This window comes from Elephas maximus, chromosome 4 (genome assembly GCF_024166365.1).
Source record: "Elephas maximus indicus isolate mEleMax1 chromosome 4, mEleMax1 primary haplotype, whole genome shotgun sequence".
Taxonomy (NCBI): domain Eukaryota; kingdom Metazoa; phylum Chordata; class Mammalia; order Proboscidea; family Elephantidae; genus Elephas; species Elephas maximus.
Genome location: NC_064822.1, coordinates 29,083,720 through 29,103,442, shown reverse-complemented (window position 1 = coordinate 29,103,442; position 19,723 = coordinate 29,083,720). Strand labels below are relative to the sequence as shown.

General features: G+C 41.9%; 1 protein-coding gene across 1 annotated transcript in view; it reads left to right on the top strand.

Moving 5' to 3' along the window:
* The window catches only part of GAD2 (glutamate decarboxylase 2), an 82,811-nt gene that overhangs the window by 48,349 nt on the left and 14,739 nt on the right, over positions 1–19,723 (top strand). Inside the window, exons 9-12 of the mRNA XM_049885221.1 lie at positions 5,980–6,034; positions 7,753–7,869; positions 10,154–10,218; positions 16,315–16,393. Of these exons, the coding sequence (XP_049741178.1) occupies positions 5,980–6,034; positions 7,753–7,869; positions 10,154–10,218; positions 16,315–16,393 (316 nt within the window). The remainder of the gene's footprint in view (positions 1–5,979; positions 6,035–7,752; positions 7,870–10,153; positions 10,219–16,314; positions 16,394–19,723) is intronic.

The following is a 19,723-nucleotide window of genomic DNA, read 5'->3' as shown; positions in this document are numbered from 1 at the left end:
GTATCTCCTTGTTTTGTTCAAACGACGGCCTCTTGATCCATGTACAGATTCCTCATGAGCACAATAAATGTTCTGGTATTCCCATCCTCTGCAATGTTATCCATAAGTCAAATGCCTTAGCATAGTCAATAAAACACAGGTAAACATCCTTCTGATATTCGCTGCTTTCAGCCAGGATCCATCTGACATCAGGAATGACATCCCTGGTTCCATGTCCTCTTCTAAATCCAGCTTGAATTTCTGACAGTTCCCTGTCCATGTACTTCTGCAGCCATTTTTGACTGACCTTCAGCAAAATTTTGCTTGCTGTGATATTAATGATATTGTTCAATAATTTCCACATTCGGTTGGATCACCTTGCTTGGGAATAGGCATAAATATGGATCTCTTACAGTCAGTTGGCCAAGTAGCTGTCTTCTAAATTTCTTGGCATTAGACGAGAGAGCACTTCCAGCGCTGCATCCATTTGTTGAAACATCTCAATTGGTATTCCGTCAATTTCCAGAGCCTTGTTTTTTGCCAGTGCCTTCAGTGCAGCTTGGACTTCTTCCTTCAGTACCATCGGTTCCTGATCATATGTTACCTCCTGAAATGGTTGAGTATCAACCAATTATTTTTGGTATAGTGACTCTGTGTATTCCTTCCATGTTCTTTTGATATTTCCTGTGTCATTTAATATTTTCTCTGTAGAATCCTTCAGTATTGCAACTCGAGTCTTGAATTTTTTGTTCAGTTCTTTCAGCTTGAGAAATTCTGAGCATGCTCTTCCCTTTTGGTTTTCTATTTCCAAGTCTTTGCTCATGTCATCATAATACTTTACTTTGTCTTCTCAAGGCACCCTTTGAAATATTCTGTTCAGAACTTTTACTTCAGAATTTTTTCCTTTTGCTTTAGCTACTCGATGTTCAAGAGCAAGTTTCAGAGTCTCTTCTGACATCTAGTTAGGTCTTCTCTTTCTCTCCTGTAATTTTAATGGCCTCTTTCTTTCTTCACGCATGATGTCCTTGATGTCATTCCACAACTCATCTGGTCTTCAGTCATCAGTGTTCAGCATGTCAGATCTATTCTTGAGATGGTTTCTAAATTCAGGTGGGATATACTCAAGGTCTTACTTTGGGCCTGGTGGACTTGTTCAAATTTTCATCAGTTTCAACTTGAACTTGCATATGAGTAATTGATGGTTTGATCCGCAATAGGCCCCTGGCCTTGTTCTGACTGAGCTTTTCCAAGGGGTTATACAGGCCTAAAGGAGCCCTGGTGGCACAGTAGTGAAGTGCTCACTTAGCTGCCAACCGAAAGGTCATTGTCCAAACCCACCAGCCGCTCCACAACTGCTTCCATAAAGATTGCAGCCTGGAAACCTTATTAGGCAATTCTGCTTTGTCCTATAAGGTGGCTATGAGTTGGAATTGACTTGACGGCAACGGGTTTGGTTTCTTGTTTATACAGAAGTAGGTCCGTAGGTGGTGCAAGTGGTTTGCACTCAACTGCTAACATAAAGGTTGGTTCAAACCTGGAAGAAAAGTCCTGTTGATTGGTTTCCATTGCGATTACAGCCAAGAAAACCCTAGGGAGCAGTTCTACTCTGTAATACATGGGGTCACCGTGGTCAGAATCAACTCAATAGCAACCAACAATAACATACCAACCTAGGAGTCCCTGGGTGGTGCCAAGAGTTAAGTGCTTGGCTGCTAATTGGAAGATTGGCAGTTCAAATCTGAACAGAGGCACCTGGGAAGAAAGGCCTGGGGATCTACTTTCCAAAAAAATCAGCCATTAGAAACCCTACGGAGGACAGTTCTACCCTGACACACACGGGGTCACAATGAGTTGGAATCAACTCAACAGCAACTGGTTTGGTTTGGTTTGATATCTGACCTACTGAATCAAATCCCTAGGGGCAAGCTCAAAGAGTGTATTTTAAATAAGTACACAGATAACTCAAGCACACTAAATTTTAAGAAGCATTGTTCTAAAGCAATTCAATCAATTCCAACAAAGATTAAAGTTTTTGTCCCCAGAAACTCCCATACTAGCTGTCTGGCCAAACGTTAAAGTAAGGTAAATATATTTACGTCATCCTAGGGTTAAACGTCTGCCTTTTAGCCACACATATCCAAGGAATATTTATCTGCCACCTGCAGTGTGCTCAGCTCTGGGTTCATACGTGAACAAAACAAATAGGATCTAGAGAAAACAGAACACCCTAGGAAAGAAGAACGCCCTCCCTGTCAAAAGCCACAACCATCTCTTTCCACTCAGGAAGAGAAGTGAACATTTGGAGTTGATTATTTGACAAGCCTCCTCCCTTCTCCTTGCCCCAAACTCACTGGTATGGAAATGGCACAGACCGTATATTAGTTTTCCAGCCAGGCTTGAATGATACCTCTGATCCATGAAAGCCAGATATTGCCTTAAAATAATTATATGGTGGCACAGTGGTTGAGAGCTCAGCTGTTAACAGAAAGGTCAGTGGTTCAAACCCACCAGCTGCTTGGCAGGAGAAAGTTGTGGCAGACAGCTTCCGGAAAGATTTACAGCCTTGGAAACCCTGTGGGGCAGTTCTGTTCTGTCCTTTTGCGTTGCTATTGATCGGAATTGACTCGGTGGCACTGGCTTCGGGTTTTTGTTTTTTTTTTTAATCTTAAAAGAGCCTACCCTTTCAAGGTAGGTTTCCTGTGTATTTGGTCCCTTAGAAGTTGTTTTGGAAGCTCGACATTTTTATACTTAGTTACAGGCTGGTCTTTTACCAGCGTTTGATCTTGAGCAGTCACTACACCTCTCTTGATCCATTTCCTCATGTAGAAAATGAGAGGGTTAGACTAGAATCAGATCTTGAGTCCTTGACAATTATGTGCCCTGATTTGTGCCTTCTTGGTGACACCATATTGCTTTATGCTTCACAAAATGTCCAGAGGTGTTTAGATGAACAAATAGTGATTGTCAAGCTAGTCTTCCCAAAATTCTCTAAGGCAGAGGTGTTCAGCTTGTGGTTGTTGTCGTTAGGTGCCTTCGAGTCAACTCCGACTCGCAGTGACGTCATGTATAACAAAATGAAAAGCTGGCCTGGTCTATACCATTCTCTTTAAAATTCAGGGATCTCAGAACAAGTTCTAAGAATTCTCCTTCTCAGTTTTCATGTTTACCTGTAAAAAATACTATGGCAATTTTAATGAGCTTGAAACTTTATTTAAAAGATAAATATACTACCCGGATTTTCTTTGACATGTGAACATTTTGTTTATATTAGGGCTAGAGCCGGTTTTATAACGAGTTGCTATCAAGTCAATTCAGACTCATAGTGACCCTGCAGGACAGGGCAGAACTGCCCCACAGGGTTTCCAAGACTGTAATCTTTATAGGAGCAGATCACCAGGTCTTTTCTCCCACAGAGCAGCTGGCGGGCTCAAACCACTGACCTTTCTTTCAGTTAGCAGCCAAGTGATTAACCACTGCGCCACCAGGGCTCCTTCAAAGTTTTGTAGCGTAGCCTAAAATCTTTGCTTTAGGGGATGTCCCAAGGCAAAGCTGTGAAGTGTTGGGAAAATGTAGGGAGTGAGATGCCCTCTGGGGCAACTTTCCCAACTCTACCACCCTACCTCCTGGAAGGGTCCCATAGTCTCCCCTGTGAGGGGTACATCTCAACTGAAGTTCTTAAGCAGTGAGCTGCTCTGAATCTGAGTCCATACCCTTCCACAGTAAATGTAACTTTAGTGTCCTTTGTTGCATTTCAGCCTGACAAACTAATCACTAGTAACTTGTCAGTTACTGTGCCCAGGTAATGGCGTTGTAACTGCCTTTCTTTGGAAAATAGCTTCGCTTTCTCGATGCTTGGAGACCTCACGTCTGCTTTATATTACAACTATTTTGTAATACCGCCTTTATTACCCTGAAATGAAAATCATACAAAATGTAACTTACCTGCTTTTAGTACATAATGTCCAAGCTAGAAAAATGGAGGAAAGTTAGAAAAGTAATTTTTAATAAAGTAGCATATCTCAATATGAAAAGCTTAGGCAAGACTGCCCTAGCAGATGTAGTGAGGTAGCCCAGTGCTTGCTCTGTGTCTGCAATCACCGGGTCAAACATACTGTTGTGCTGGTGGGTGACTCGGATGTCAGAACCCCACTCATTGCTCGCTAAATGCCAGCCAGTAGCATCCCCCAACAGCTCACTGTGACAGCTTCCTCCCCCATAATTTATTTTTCCAAATTGCCTTTTGAGAACTTAGATAGAAATGTCATGTGTCCACCGTTAACAGAATCTGCCCTGAAAATGCCCTGTCCTCCACCTAGTCCTCGTTTCCCCTCTCTGCTGAACCCCTGGCAAACACTGATCTTTTTACTGTAAGAGAGCTATTTTGCTTTAAAGAATTTCTCACTAGGTGGCACAAATTGTTAAACACTGGACTACTAGCTAAAAAGTTGGCAGTTAGAACCCACCCAGAGTCACCTGGAAGACAGGCCTGGTCATTTGCTTCCGAAAGGTCACAGCCTTGAAAACCCTATGGAGCAGTTCTGCTCTGCATACGTGGGGTCACCATGGGGCCAAACTGACTCAATAGCAGCTAACAACAGCGACCAGTACCATGCAACTACCCTGGTCTATCCTTTGCCTCTTTTTCCCCCAAAGTCTTGGGATGAAAATATTACAATGTCACAATGTCTAATAACAATCTCAACAATGAAAGCCAACATTTGGCTTACCATATCCCAAGGACTTTTTAAGTCATTTTGCATTTATTAATGCATTTAACCCTCATAATAACTATATAAGTGACATTAGTATAGTTATTCTACAGGGAAATTAAGTAACTTGACCAAGATCACGTATCTAGTGATATTAATTGGCCTACTCTTCTATAAACAACAATTGTTTCTGGTAGAAATTAGTATTTCTGATTATTATAATAGTAGAGTTTTTGTCCAATACCTGTCTGTCAGTTTGCCATACCGTGGTGGCTTTCATGTTACTATGATGCTGGAAGCTATGCCACTGATATTTCAAATACCAGCAGGGTCGCCCATGGTGGACAGGTTTCGGCAGAGTTTCCAGACTAAGACAGTCTAGGAAGAAAAGCCTGGTGACCTACTCCAAAAATCAGCAAATGAAAACCCCGTGGATTACAATAGAACATTCTCAGACAGAGTGCTGGGAGGTGAGCCCCCGAAGTAGGAAGGCACTCAAAATACAGACAAAGCCAGAAACAAAAACTGGACTTGAGCATCCTGGCTATTGTGAGAATAAGGTAGGACCAGGTGATATTTCATCCTCTTGTGCCTACGGTTGCCATGAGTTAGAGCCAACTTGATGGCATCTAACGACATCTAACAAGGTTTTTATTGTAAGCAAAGTATTATCTGTGTTTTTATCTTAAGAAAGAAACATTTGGGGATATTTCTTTTTAGGATGCCTGTCTATATAACTGTTTGAGTTTGAGCCCATGAGTTCTTGGCCTGCTTTATGTTTTGAGCCCTTAGAATATAACCAGGTAACTTTTTGACTTAATGTTTTCTTTCAACAGTTTCAAGATCAGGGTGGCAGAATGGATTACTCTCTTCTTGGCTTTGTGTCTGTGTGTGAAATTGCAGTTCCATTCATTAGAAGCCCTGGAAGACGAATGTGTACTCCCCCATTCGTTGCCAAAGATCTCGCTCCAAATCAGGCTTATTTTAGTGGAATTACGTGGATGACTTAAAAAGCAGGCTCTGAGCAAAGTAGAGGGACCTTGTGGCTGTTCAACAAGATAACAGCACAGCATGGTTAGGAGTTGCATAAACGTGTTGTATATTATAGCCAAGCATCATTCAGGGATGTGAATACATTTCTTGCTGGAAATAGCCAAGGAGTTGCTTTAACTGACCATTATTCTCTACTGTTTAGGGCTGGACTTTTACTCCCCTGTGACTGCTTACATTGCAAAGGCAGCACAGTAAATTCTTCCAAACAAACCTGTAATATATTTATTTTTTCTTTTAGAGGGAAAATGATCCCATCTGATCTTGAAAGAAGGATCCTTGAAGCCAAACAAAAAGTAAGTGTGTGGGAGGGAGAACGGGGAGGAAGGGGGTTTTATCAGCCCTAACAAGCTGGGAATACATACTTCTATTTCCACCCAGTAGAGAAACACACTTTGGTTTCATGTTAAAAATAGCATCCAAACCTCAACCTCCCACCTTTCAGGAGAGCATGGAGTTTTGCATCCTATCATGATTTATTTCTCTGAGTTACAGGCTGTGCTTTGGAAAGGTCTAAGCTGCTAAATAAATAATATATACAGAGATAAACTACAGGAGTTTCCAAGGCATGTGTCTTCCTGATGTTTTGAGGGTTAGCATTAAACAGACCTGCATTTGAAAGATAATTTCACAAGTGGCAAATATCCTAATGCTAATACAGTTTGTGAGTCTCTGATGTATAGTTTTTTAAAAGGGACCAGCTTTTGCTGCCTAGATGCAGGCTGATATGATTGGCTCTCCAAATATCTTGGTTTGCAGGAAGCACAGAACTCTTTTTGGAAGTAACAACTTCTAAAGACCTGTCAAAGATTCCCACAAAGCTCTAGGAACTCGTTTACATCCCCGATGTCTCACAAACCAGAGTTTGTTTTTAGAACTCTCTTAGTTTAACTCTTGATAGTATAACCCACAGTTCCTTGGCATAATGCATGCATTTGATTATTATGAACTCAGGAATAATTACATATTTTCATATGCCATTTTTCTGCAAAGTGACAATAGGAAAGTTTCCCTGGTTCTTGTGCTAGAACTGCTGCTAGAAAAATAAACCACAAGATTAAACCTTTGCTGCCACCTAAAGACTCATGCTGTAACCTCATCATGTCGCATTCCGAGTCAGGCTGTAACCAGATTCATCCTGTTTGTGAAATTCTGCCTTCTTTCAGCAGTAGCCTGTTATTTCAATCGATTTTCATTGTGCCTTGACAAGACAGACTGAGGACTACTTGGAATAAAAGCCATGGCTAATTATGTGGCCCCATATCTACCCTCCCCTCTAAGACTGCAAATAAATTATCAGAGGATTTTCCAAAGAAGAATAATGGGTTGATCAGAGGTCTTTCTTTTTGTTCTCTTGCCTGTTCATTCTAGGCAGTTTATTAGGCTCAGATTTTCTATTGTGAATAAGGAGAACTAGAAAGTTTGCAAAGGAAAAAAAAAAGGTCAGGAAATCTACCTAGAATATATATAAATGATGGTGGGTACCATTTTTTTTTTTTTTTTTTACCACAAAGTTTGCTCACCTTTATGTTTGGGACGGCCCCTCCTGAGAACCCCAGTGTCTATTCTCATAAGGCAACTGGCAAGGCCACCAGAATGGACCAGGGAATGCAGGTCCTGGAGAGTGCACACAGATTCCAATGGGTTCCAAGCGCAAAAATCAGACCACTGTGCCATCAAGTTGCTTCCGACTCATAGCAACCCCGTGGGTTACAAAGTAGAGCTGCCACATAGGGTTTTCTTGGCTGTAATCTTAAGGAAGCAGACCCCCAAGGCTTTTTTCCGTGATACTTCTGGGTGGGTTCAAACCGCCAACCTTTAGGTTTGTACTTGGACACAGACCATTGGCACCATGTGGGGACCTACCAAGCTCCGGGGTGTCCATAAACTTTCTGATTGTTCCAAAAATGCAGATGCATATGGTAGGAGAAGAATTTCCATTGTTTTCATCAGATTTTTAAAAGAATCCTTGAGCCACTCTTTGACCTTCTGGGGGGCTTTCTCCTTTATGTAGGGATTTGTTCCTTTCCTTGTGAGCGCCACTGCTGGAACCACCGTGTATGGAGCATTCGATCCCCTCTTAGCTATTGCTGACATTTGCAAAAAATATAACATCTGGATGCATGTGGATGTAAGTACCCCACTAGGGGCTGGCCATTAAAATATTTTTGCACATTTTTCATCTGAGGATCAGAGAATGATTTTTTTTTTCTTTTATGAGCTTATTTTCAGAATGGTGACATTTAAGTTTTAAGGATTGCAGAGGCAAAGTAGCGCACAACTCACACAGTACACAGCATTCACAGGAAGCAGCTGGAGGCTGATTATGCCTTAATGTCCCCAACATGTTGATATTTTTATTTTTGTGACCAGTACATGAGCTGTGCACTTAGTTCTCAATTCATTGAGCCATAAACATCCATGAAGGAATACAGCTGACATAAACACACATTCACACACTTGCAAGAATGATCAAAAAAGTAAAAAGACGATGCATTTATACAAGAAAGCTAGAAGATAAAAGTCTCAGACTCAAGTCAGGTATTCATATGTTTAAAGACAAAAGCAGGCTTGACAGCTTGCTAGGAAATCTGAACCACATTTCTAATCATCAATGAGCTTGATCAGCTAAGAAGATAAATTGTATTTGAGATGTTTTGACTCCAGGCTTAGTCACACCAAAAAATAATGGAATTGTACCCCTCAAAACATTTTCATATGAAAAAACATGTCAATTTTTAGAAGAATGAATTGAATGGATTGAAGTTTAGATCAGTATTACTCCAAGTGTGTTTCAAAGATCGCTGCCATCTGTAAACTCTTTTAATCTATGATGAAATAAGGAGCTTGTGCCAGGCCATTACTAAGCACAGTGTTTGGTTTAGCTGACTTTTTTTTCGTTACAAGACTTTCTCAATGAAGGAAGCCATAAATTGATTGACATTTTGGTGCAAGATCCTCATGCTGTTGTCGGGTAGCACTTTGAGTAGCACCAGCATAGGTCATTTCAGCTTTATAATAAGTACTCAGACCAAATTAATCCCCTCTCTAGCTTTTTTTTAGAAGCAGAAAACTTCTTCAGGCTAACCTAGGTAGGTTTCCATTATTCCAGAGTTATCCTACATAGCAATTACCTATCTTCTTTTCCTTCCCTGATTAACAGTGTGAGTTGTTCATTAGGCTACCAGAGACCCCTTCACTTTACACATGAAGACACGAAGGACCCAAAAGGTTGAATACCACAACTACCATCAGTGACCTAGGTTTGAGAACTGAAAAGCCTGCCAAATCTTGCTAGCTGTTTCAGGGAGCTGATTACTCTAACAATGTTAAAAATAAGAATGTCTGCGTGTCCTATGCCAGCAGATGCTGTGATCTCTCCCCAAGGCTTCCTACTTAAATTAGAGCTGGGGAACCTTTTAACTGATTGGTTTAACTTTTGTTTGAAATATATCACATTTACCACTTATTCTTATTAGATTTAATGTTTAATATTTATATACTCTATAATTAAATTAGAAAATAATCGTAAAATATTACACATTTTGAAAACTGGATCATTTTTCAAAGGGTAAAAAAATGGAAATGACAACAAAGAGACACACAATTAAACCTTAACAGTTTTTTTTTTTTTTCTTTAAAAAATATCCCAGGATGATTTTCACACACAGAGTAAAGAATGTCAACATTTTCAAATTAGACACCATCTTGACATCTTCTTTGCAAAGATTACTACACCAATTCAGATCTTCAAACTTGAGTAGACTTTTAAGGGGCATGTTCTATCGACTCGAGGGCACTGGGTTTTTTGTTGTTGTTGTTCTAATACCGCAGCGAATTGACTAGTATGATGAATCTTTCCTGTTTGCTTTTCTTGGACAGAGGAATTCTCTTGTCCAATATTACACATCAGTAAAATAGGGTTGTTAAGCTGTTCTATCCCTCTTTTTTTTTTTTTTTATCCCTCTGGAATCATCCAGACTTCTCAAAAGGGTTTTTCCTTACAACTTGGAAGCTGTTTAATGGGTCCCCAGCCCATCTTCTCTACCCTTAAAAAAAAGAAAAAAAATTCTTTTTTTCTTAAGTGTGGAGAACATATGGTTCCTCATTCCGAGAACATGAGCTTCACTGGGACTAAGGGTGGTAGTGGTGAGTTGGGGGGGAACATTTTCTCCTTCTCTTGTAGACTGAGGGAGTGTGCTTCAAATTTGGCTCCTTACATTCCTATAAATGAGCGGTGGCGTCTGAGACCTTAAGATAGCCCTCCAATATAAACTTAGGAGGTCTGACGCTAGAAGAAGGTGGGGTAGGGTCAAGAAAGTAATTTTCACTCTGCAAGATACTCTGTGTTCTAGAAGACACCAAACTATAGAAACCTAGTCAACCTTTTTCCTTATATGATCTTCCTTTTTCAGGCAGCTTGGGGAGGAGGATTACTGGTATCCCGGAAACACAAATGGAAATTGAGCGGCGTGGAGAGGTACACACATTTTTCCTGTTAACAATGTAAAGTGTGAAAGCTAAATGTGAAAGCAAATTTCCACTTGATTTCCAGGGACTCTTAGAACACAAGTGAGCCTTCTTTGTGCAGTGCTTGTGTTCATTGCCTGGTGAAATCATTACATTCTTATTTTTAAGCAATAAAAAGAAATCCAATCCCATATCAAGTGACCCAGGTGAAATGGCTCTCAAATATAGGTTCCTAACTGGGGGCCTATGATTCACCAGGGGATTCAGGAATGACCTTTCTGGGGCCTCTGACCCAGCCACCAGAATTGTTTAAAACTTGCAGACAGTCTGCCTTTTTCTAGGGAGAAGATCTATAGCTTTCAAGTCCCATTACAGGATAATACCCACTGCTTTTATATAAACCAACAAATAATTTTGCAAAGAAGATAAGCACATTATAACTTACTAATGTGGAAAGTTTGGGTTTGATATGGCCGATTTACTTAAAGCAAGGCATACTCATGATAATACCATGATCTCGTGGTTTCATTCTTGTGATAATTTTTTTCTGACATAACTGTGATTGATGTTGCAGAGCTCCTTTTGGTCAGAGCCCACGCAGTACACTGTTAGAAAAGCTGCAAAACACCCCCACACACTACACACAAAGCATATTTAAGTCCAAAGAAAAAAAAAAGTACAGAATATGAACTCCACCTCAGACTTTGGTGTGGACCATATGCAAGGGGAGCTTAGAGTTCCCAGTTTTCCCATCACACAGTGGCAGGTCAGCTACAGTGGTGAGATCTGACGCTCCAGGCCATGGAGAAACCCTGAATTCATCTGAGGCTGCCAAATACCCAACGTGCCCTGCCAAATAGCCAGATGCCGCCCAGGAAAAGTTTTCCCGGGGCTCTGCCCTGAGATGCCTTGGCACAATATGTGTTCCAGGACGCGGAGAGAGGCTGAGGAAGCTGGGAGGCATCTGTCAGTGGTGGTGTCGCTAGGGTAGGGTGGGGGTGCTAACCACACTGGGTGACACTGTCAGGGGGTGACACCAAAATGACTGTCTATAAAATATTTGTGTGGTGTTTCATCAGAAATTTACTATCTTTTGTAAAAATATCCCTGTAGTTTAGTTACAACAACAAAATTTTTCATAAGCCCAGCTTACATGTATCTAAACCAAAAAATCAAACTTATTGCTGTGGAGTCCATTCCGACTCACAGCGACCCTATACTACAGAGTAGAGCTCCCCCATAGGGTTTCCAAGGAGCAGCAGGTGGACATGAACTGCAGACCTTTTGATTGGCAGCCAAGCTCTTAACCACTGCACTGCCAGGGCCCCATCAATACAAGGCTAAAACTCTATGCCAGTTTACCTTTCAAGCCTTCGAATGCGCTACAGTCATTATTATCCAATTACAATGACACTTCGAATCACGTGGTGCTGCCTCAGGTCATCAGAATAAGAATTAAGTTCCTGTGTTTTGAGAGAGGGCCCTGCACACAGCATGTTCTCATCTTTGAATTTCCTTCTGACTGGCACAAAAAAAAAAAAAAAAAAAATGAGTGTCTGTTATTCTACCTTTAATGCCATTTATGGCTCCAACTTTTGAAAGCCACAGCTCACCCTCCACCAACGGTTACTTGAAAACTCATATTACCCACCCTGAGCCTCAGAAAAATAAACACCCACATGCTTTTGTACTAAAGACTATTATCTGAGAGCAAAGCTCAGAACATTCATCCTGGAACACAGAGTCCTCTCATTGCCACAGTTCTTGAACCTGTATCATAATTAAACCTGCTAACCCAGATATGAAGTCCACACAATGATGTGGACAATTAACAATGGGTCAGAATTCAAGGCAGGAAGAAGTAAAGGCTGAGAAGAGAAGTAAGCTGATGGGAGGGCACAGAGGAAGGAATGACCCTTCCTAAACAGGCCTATTAAAGAAGGCTCTCACCGAGGGGTGAGCCTTGGAGCGTAGCATCAACAGGTGAGGAGTCCTCATCCAGCAGAAAATGGAAGAAGGGCATTCAAGCTGCATCCTGAGCAGAGGCACTGAGGTTTGGAAGCGCACAGGTCCTTGGAGAAAGCTTAGACCTGTTGGACTGGAGAGTGAGATGGATGCAGAAGACAATGGTGGCCGTGACAGATGGTGCTGGGAAATTAGTGGAAAGTCCCAAAGTCCTGTCCAGCAGAGGACCTACCTGCAGAGCCAAGTCAGAATCACCTGGGGGTGCTATTTCACGTCACACGAATTCCTGCACAAAGACTGGCTGCTGTGTGAGCCACTTACAGACGGGAGAACCCGTTGTTGCCGAATGGATTCTCACTCATAGCAACCCTATAGGACAGAGTAGAGCTGCCCCATAGAGTTTCCAAGGGGCGCCTGGTGGATTCAAACTGCCAACCTTTCGGTTCGCAGCCGAGCTGTTAACCACTGCACTACCAGGGCTCCACAGATCGGAAAGCAGTAAATTACTCATGTGTCTGGAAAAAAAAGATTGCAAACCGCCACTGTAGGAGCCATCACAGGGTTTTGAGAAGAAAAGTGATATTATCCGCTTTTTGGAAAGATAACTCTGGATTTGAGAGGAGATAGAAACCAGGGAGTAATGAGAAGCTATTACGGAAGTCCAGGTATAGGAGGTTAGGAGATGCTGAAGGTGTGACCTGGCACGGTAGCAATGGACAGGGAAATGGGTGGGTGAACCCAGGGGACGTGGGAAACAGAACTGGAAAGGACGATATCAAGAGAGTGGGAAGAAGAGATGGAACAAAAGATGATACTGAGGTTTGGGGGCCGGATGCTTGAAGGAAAATGGCTCCAAGATCCAAGGCACAGAACATAGAGAAGAATAGAGTTAGATGGATGAGGAGTGGGAGGGCTAATGTGTCATTCGGGATCTGTGAGTCTGAAGTGCGAATATGGGCACAAGAGTATGTCTTCAAAACAGCCCTGAGGGACTTGCTTCTCTCCAGCTTACTGAAAACCACAGAAGCCGCATGCTAGACTCCCATGGGAAAACATTTTGAAAAGGAACCTGAGGCTGTATTTGACAAATTGCCAACATTTCTCAAAAAAATTAAAGCCATCTCATCAAGTCACTCTGCAGCTTTTTGCCATCTTTAGGAGGCAGCCCCTCCAGAGAGAGGCGGGACAGAGAATTCAGTGACAGGTAGTTGTGGGCCTTGGCTTCCATTCTAAAACAACAAATAGACCACTGCATGGAAACAGACACACACAGTCAGGGAAATGGAGGACAGCTTTTCTTCTCCTGTCGGGCTTCCTTACTGACCAGTCTGAGTTTTACCATAGTTAGACTTAAAACCAAAAAACAAAACCTGTTACTGTCAAGTCACTTTCCGGCTCATATAGCAGCCCTATAAGACAGAGTGGAACTGCCCCATAGGGTTTCCACGGAGCCGCTGGTGGATTCCAACTGCCGACCTTTTGGCTAGCAGTTGAGCTCTCAATCACTGCACCGCTGGGGCTTCTGATGAGACGTAGCGCTGTAGAATGTGTAGGATAGCAGGCAGTATGTGCCCAATGTCACAAAGCTAGTGAGTGACAGAGCTGAAATCAATCGCAAGAGCCAGCTTTATTGAATGCTTACTGTGTGTCAAAGTCCTAAGCACTTTACCCAAGCTGTTTATTGCTGTTCTTTCACACACAAGGAAATGTAGACACAGAAAGAGTAAGTAACTTGTTAAAAGTCACACAGCTAGAAAGTGATGGAACTTAGATGAAACAGAGACTGTCTGGCTCCTGAACTCCCCTCCCTTCATCACTGTAATCTACTGCTTAGAGCCCAGGTTTATTGACTCTAGGGTCATTCTACAGAATAAGGAGATATTTTCTTGAAAGGAGCTTTCCAGTGCCACAGTTCCATTATTATTCATGAAGCTATTTAGTCCTCTTGCCAGGAGTTGTAGCCACTGGACATGAATTGCTTTTGCTTCTGTGTCCTCCATTCCAGTCCTAAAATATCTGACAGTCAATGTCAGAGCCAAAGAAAGACCAGAAGATGAGCAGGACTATTCATTTACTTAGATAAGATCCTCTGGCCACTAACTGCTGTCTGCCTGGCTAGCTGACATCCACCCTCCGTCAAATGGATGAATGGGATCTTTCCTAGCTTCTCATTTCTTTCCAAAGCTCTAGCACCACCAAGCAGTGGGAGCAGGGTCAGCCCAAGCCCATTGTTCAGCAAGAGGACAAAAAAACCAAACCCACTGAGATGAGTTGATTCCGACTCTTAGTGACCCCATAGGGTTTTCAGGGCTGCAGATCTCTACAGAAGCAGATTGCCACACCTTTCTTCTGTGGAACCACTGGTAGTTTTGAACCAACAGGCTTTCGGTTAGCAGTCCATCGCTTTAACCATTGCACCACCAGGGCTCGTTTCAGCAAGAGGAGCAGCAGCAACCCAGGGGCAGTCTGGATGCAGCGGCCATGTGTTGTTCTACTTTCCTTCCTCCTGTGGGTGTACACCAAGGTCACGTTCACAATCACGATCCTCATCCTTCGGGATCCACCAGTCTCAGAAGACATACTCAGAGACTCACCTGACCTAAAAAAAGTGTGAAATGAATCATGGGAACTGATGGTGAGAGCAGTCACTTCCCTGGGGGAGCTGGGGTTGCGGGAGGAAGAGGAGGCAGAAACAGCACAGTGGAGCCAGGGAGAGAAGTTGAAGAAGGCTGCAGGGATAGTACTTGATCTGGGCTCTAAAGAATAAATAAGATTTAACCAAGTGAAGCTGAGAAAGGTGACATCCCAGGAAGAAGAAATGACATAAAAAGGCTATTCTAGGAGCAAGAGAACAGAATTTTCTGACAACAAAAATAATCTGATGTGACAAAAATGGGTAATGGAAAGTGAAGGAACACAAGACTGAACACATAGACTGGGGCTTGCCCGTGCAGCTTCATGAGCCGTACTCCGCCGTTTGGAATTTAGGCTGTATGCAAAGGGGAGTGGTCAACAATTCAGGAAGAAGAGAGGGCTATAAACAGAGTTCGATTCCTCTAGTGACCTGTTGGAGGGTGAAATGGAGCCCAAGAGTCAATTAAGACACTATTGCTGTATCCAGACTAAAATAACAATTATTATCGTTAAAGGAGTCTGGACCAGGACAGTGGTTCAGATTTTTCAAGTAACATAAATCCCTGAGCTGAGAATCGCTGCTGTGTAAACCACAATTACTGACGAGAGAGCAGTATATTTCTCAGGTGTGTTGGGACAAAGAAGATTGAAAACCTCTGTGGTTTAGAAAGATAACTCTGAATTAGAGAAGAGATAGAAGCAGGAAACTCGCTAAAAGCTATTACAAAAAAACAGGTTTGAGAAATTTGGTAATCAGTTAAGTAGGAAGAGGAGAAATCGAGCCAAGAGAAGAACAGAATTAAGCAGCGGACTGTGTGATGTGTATGTATGTAGTCCAGGCTCTTTGACTAGTGTTAGAAGCAGGGACGATGGAGGTCATTGGGGGAGGGGGTGCTGTGTGTGCACAGCAGCCCCCTGCACCTGCCCACTGCTCTGCTCCAGCACTGGCTAAAGTCAGGACACTGGGCAGGATGCTCCCCTGAATCTAAGGGGCTCTCGACCCACCATGGAGACAGAATGAAGGCTTCCATGGGAGCTCTGGAGAATATGGCCATCTTGCTTCTTAAAAAGCAACAGTGAAGTTACATTACTGAGCTGTGAGTCCGCAGGTGGTGCAAATGGTTAACTCACTCAGCTACTAACTGAAAGGTTGGTAGTTCAAGCCCTCAGAAGAAAGGCCTGGCAATCGGCGTCTGAAAAGTCACAGCCACAAACACCCTAGGGAGTGCAGTTCTACCCTGACACACGAGGTTGCCATGAGTCAGAACTGACTTGATGGCAACGTTTGTTTTTTTCTTTGTTTTGTTTTGCTTTTATTTACTGTCTCTGTGGGCAAGGAAGATGTTGAACATTTTATAAGCCCACTTTTGGTTTTGTGAATTTACTGTTGTCCTGGAGCCTGAGAAACAGAGCCATAGGCCCCAGAAGCTCTGCTGCCCATCTGCAGGGCCTTATAGTTTGAGCCTGTCATGGGATGCCACTTCTCACATGATTTGGTTTATTTTAGGGCCAACTCTGTGACATGGAATCCACACAAGATGATGGGTGTCCCTTTGCAGTGTTCAGCTCTCCTGGTTAGAGAAGAGGTATGTCCTTCTTGACTTTGCCTGTTTTAGTCCATCCATGGGTTTGGCTGTCTATGTACTATTGGCTTTCTCTCTCAATGTCAGTATCTTTAGGTCTTTTGTATAGAGTTGCTCAGATTCTCCAGAGAGTACTCTTCTAACGCCTGCCTATGCTTAGAGAGGAAAACAGGCTTAGAGGACCTCAATTTTCCAGATATAAACTTTGACCTAATCTCCAGGTTTTCCGTATGATGCCCCTTTTCTTAATTGTGTCCTCTAAGCCAGAGGTCCTCTATTTTACTCTCTCAAGAAATTAAATTTCCATTTTTTTCTGGAATGTAAAAAGGGTTAGTTTTGCCTTAAGAAAAAATATACATGAACATCGGGTTAGGGTTACTGTTAGCATTTAGGGCCGGGGGGGGGGTGTCTCTCTGTTAATTATATTCAATTATGTTTAATATGTAAGGAGCCCTGGTGGCACAACAGTTAAACACTCTGTTGCTAACCAAAAGGTTGGCAGTTCAAACCCACCCAGTAGTTCTGAGGGACAAAGACCTGGAGATCTGCTCCTGTAAAGATTACAGCCTAGAAAACCCTACGGGACGGTTCTACTCTGTGACATGGGGTTGCTATGAGTTGAAATCGACTCAACGGCAGCCAACAACAATAACATATTTAATATTTATTGCCGTGTTTAAAAAGTAAGGCATCTGCATATGTATTAGCCAGCAAAGACCACTTTGATTTCAAGGTACTTCTGTTAACAAATCCTAAGGCCCTTCTCTGTAGCTTGCTCACAGTCAGTCGACGCCCCTACATCTCTCTTCCAGGATCCTGAGGACGTCCCAGCTCCTCAATCCTACACTTATTTAGTTTATGAGACACAAAATAAGGAGTTTCAGTTTATCCCCATTAAATTTTATCTCCTTAGCATGCCCAGTTACAGGGATTTTTAAATCTTTATTTTATTTACTTTAAAAATATTTTGCTTTTTCCTAATTATAAAATTAACACATAATTATTTCAGAAAATTTAGGCAGTACAGAAAACATAGATAAATTTGAGGTCACCTAAAATTCCATCACTTGAAGATAAATATTTTAACTTTTTTTTTAGTATTTTCTCCCACAATTTTTCTAGGAATACATTTTTTAAAGAATAAAATTCCTATCATATGTATCATATCTACATGTTTGTCCTTCTTTATACTTAACATAAAAATGGTGAGCATGAGCTTCTAAAACATGATTAATGGCCTCAACATATTCTACAGTATAATTTAATTAACTGTACCCCAATGGTTAAGATATTAACCAATATTTTAAATACTGGCTTGCTAAAAATCCATGAACTTATATCTTTGATTGGGTTTCTGATTTTTTTTTTTAAATAGATTCTTCAAAGTGGGATTGATGAGTCAAAGGGTATTATTATTTCTGTGTTCCTAATACCGTGTGTTGTCAACTGTAAATTTAAATAGTATGCCTTCTGTGTCTTCATGAAAGTAATTAATAGAAATACTGATTGAAGACAGAACCTCCTTCCAAAATGAGATGGATACATTGAAAGATATTCTTTCAGACTGGTTTTCTATCAGTTAAAAATTCAGTTCAATATTGTCTTAGTTATCTAGTGCTGCTATAACAGAAATACCACAAGTGGATGGCTTTAGCAAATAGAAGTTTATTCTCTCACAGTCTAGTAGACTAGAAGTCCCAATTCAAGGTGCCAGCTCCAGGGGAAGACTTTCTGTTTCTGTCAGCTCTAGGGGAAGGTTTTTGTCATCAATCTTTCCCCGGCTGAGGAACTTCTCAGCTCAGGGACCTCTGGTCCAAAGGATGAACTAAACTCCTGGGCCTTGTTTCTTATATCTCAGAAGAGATTGGTTTAAAACACAATCTAATCTTGTAGATTGAGTCCCACCTCATTAACATAACTGGCACTAATCCCACCTCATTAACATCATAGAGATAGGATTTACAACACATAGGAAAGTCACATCAGATGAGAAAATGGTGGACAATCACACGATACTGGGAATCATGGCCTAGCCACATTGATACACATATTTTGGAGGGACACAATTCAATCCATGATAAATATATTATCATATACCCTATCTCATGCAAAGGAGACTTGGTGGCTCAGTGGTTAAGCAGATAGGAAAGGATGGTGGTTAAGGAAAGGCTCCCATAAAGGCTACATTCTGGAAAACCCTATGGGGCAGTTCTGCTTTGTCGTATGGGGCCACTATGAGTTGGAATCGACTTGACAGCACCTAACAACAACAATCTCATACTAACTTCAGCTATATTACTGGAAATGCTATGATTTTTTATTTAGATTTCAGCTAAATGCTCCCATCATGCTCTTACAGACAGGAAGGGAAATGCAGGCCGGATGAAAATAGAGTGAAGGCAGATTCGGGACTGCTCAAAAGACTATGTCAGAAGGACCTGCTGATTGACAATTTAATGTCACCCAGGATAGAGCCTTGTGTCCTGGTGCCTAACCCTGTACCATTCAAAATATTAATCAATGGTGAGAATAAACATAGAAGCTTATTAACATTTCAGATGACAGGAAACTGGGAGGGAAAATAAATGGAAACCCTGGTGATGCAGTGGTTAAGTGCTACAGCTGCTAACCAAAAGGTCGGCAGTTCAAATCCACCAGGCACTTCTTGGAAACTCTATGGGGCAGTTCTCCTCTGTCCTATAGGGTTGCTGTGAGTCGAAACAGACTCAACAGCAATTTTTTTTTTTAAATGACAGAATTAAAATGCAGGTTGATCTTTACAGGCTGGGACAGGGAACCACATCTGAAAAAGGGAAGTTGTTCGTGGGGACAATTGCAAGGACCAGCTCTTATGTCCAAGTATCCCAGAACTCATTCCTTCAAGTTAATTCGGACTCATAGTGACCCTATAGGACAGAATAGAGCTACTTTGTGGGATTTCCAAGGGGCAGCAGTAGGATTCGAACTGCTGACCCTTTGGTTAGCAGCCACTGCACCACCAGGGCTCCTGTCCAAGTATAGAATAGTAATATTTTGACTGTGAAAAAGGCCTAATATTTAGGTTGAACTGCGTGGTCAACAATGAGTCAAGAGAAAAATACAATTCGATCTAATTTAATGGGATTTTAGCCTGTAATAAGAGAAACGGAGTTTCGTGTTGAGGGAGGTGGTAGTCTCCCACTCTGGTTAGGCCACACCTGGAAAGGTTCACTTAGCTCGGTGCCCAATGTGAGACTCCATCAATCTAGAGCTCAGACAGAGGTGAACAACTGGTAAAGATGTAAAAGCAATAGTTGGAAGAAGCAAGAATGTTTAACCTAGGGAGGAAAAAGA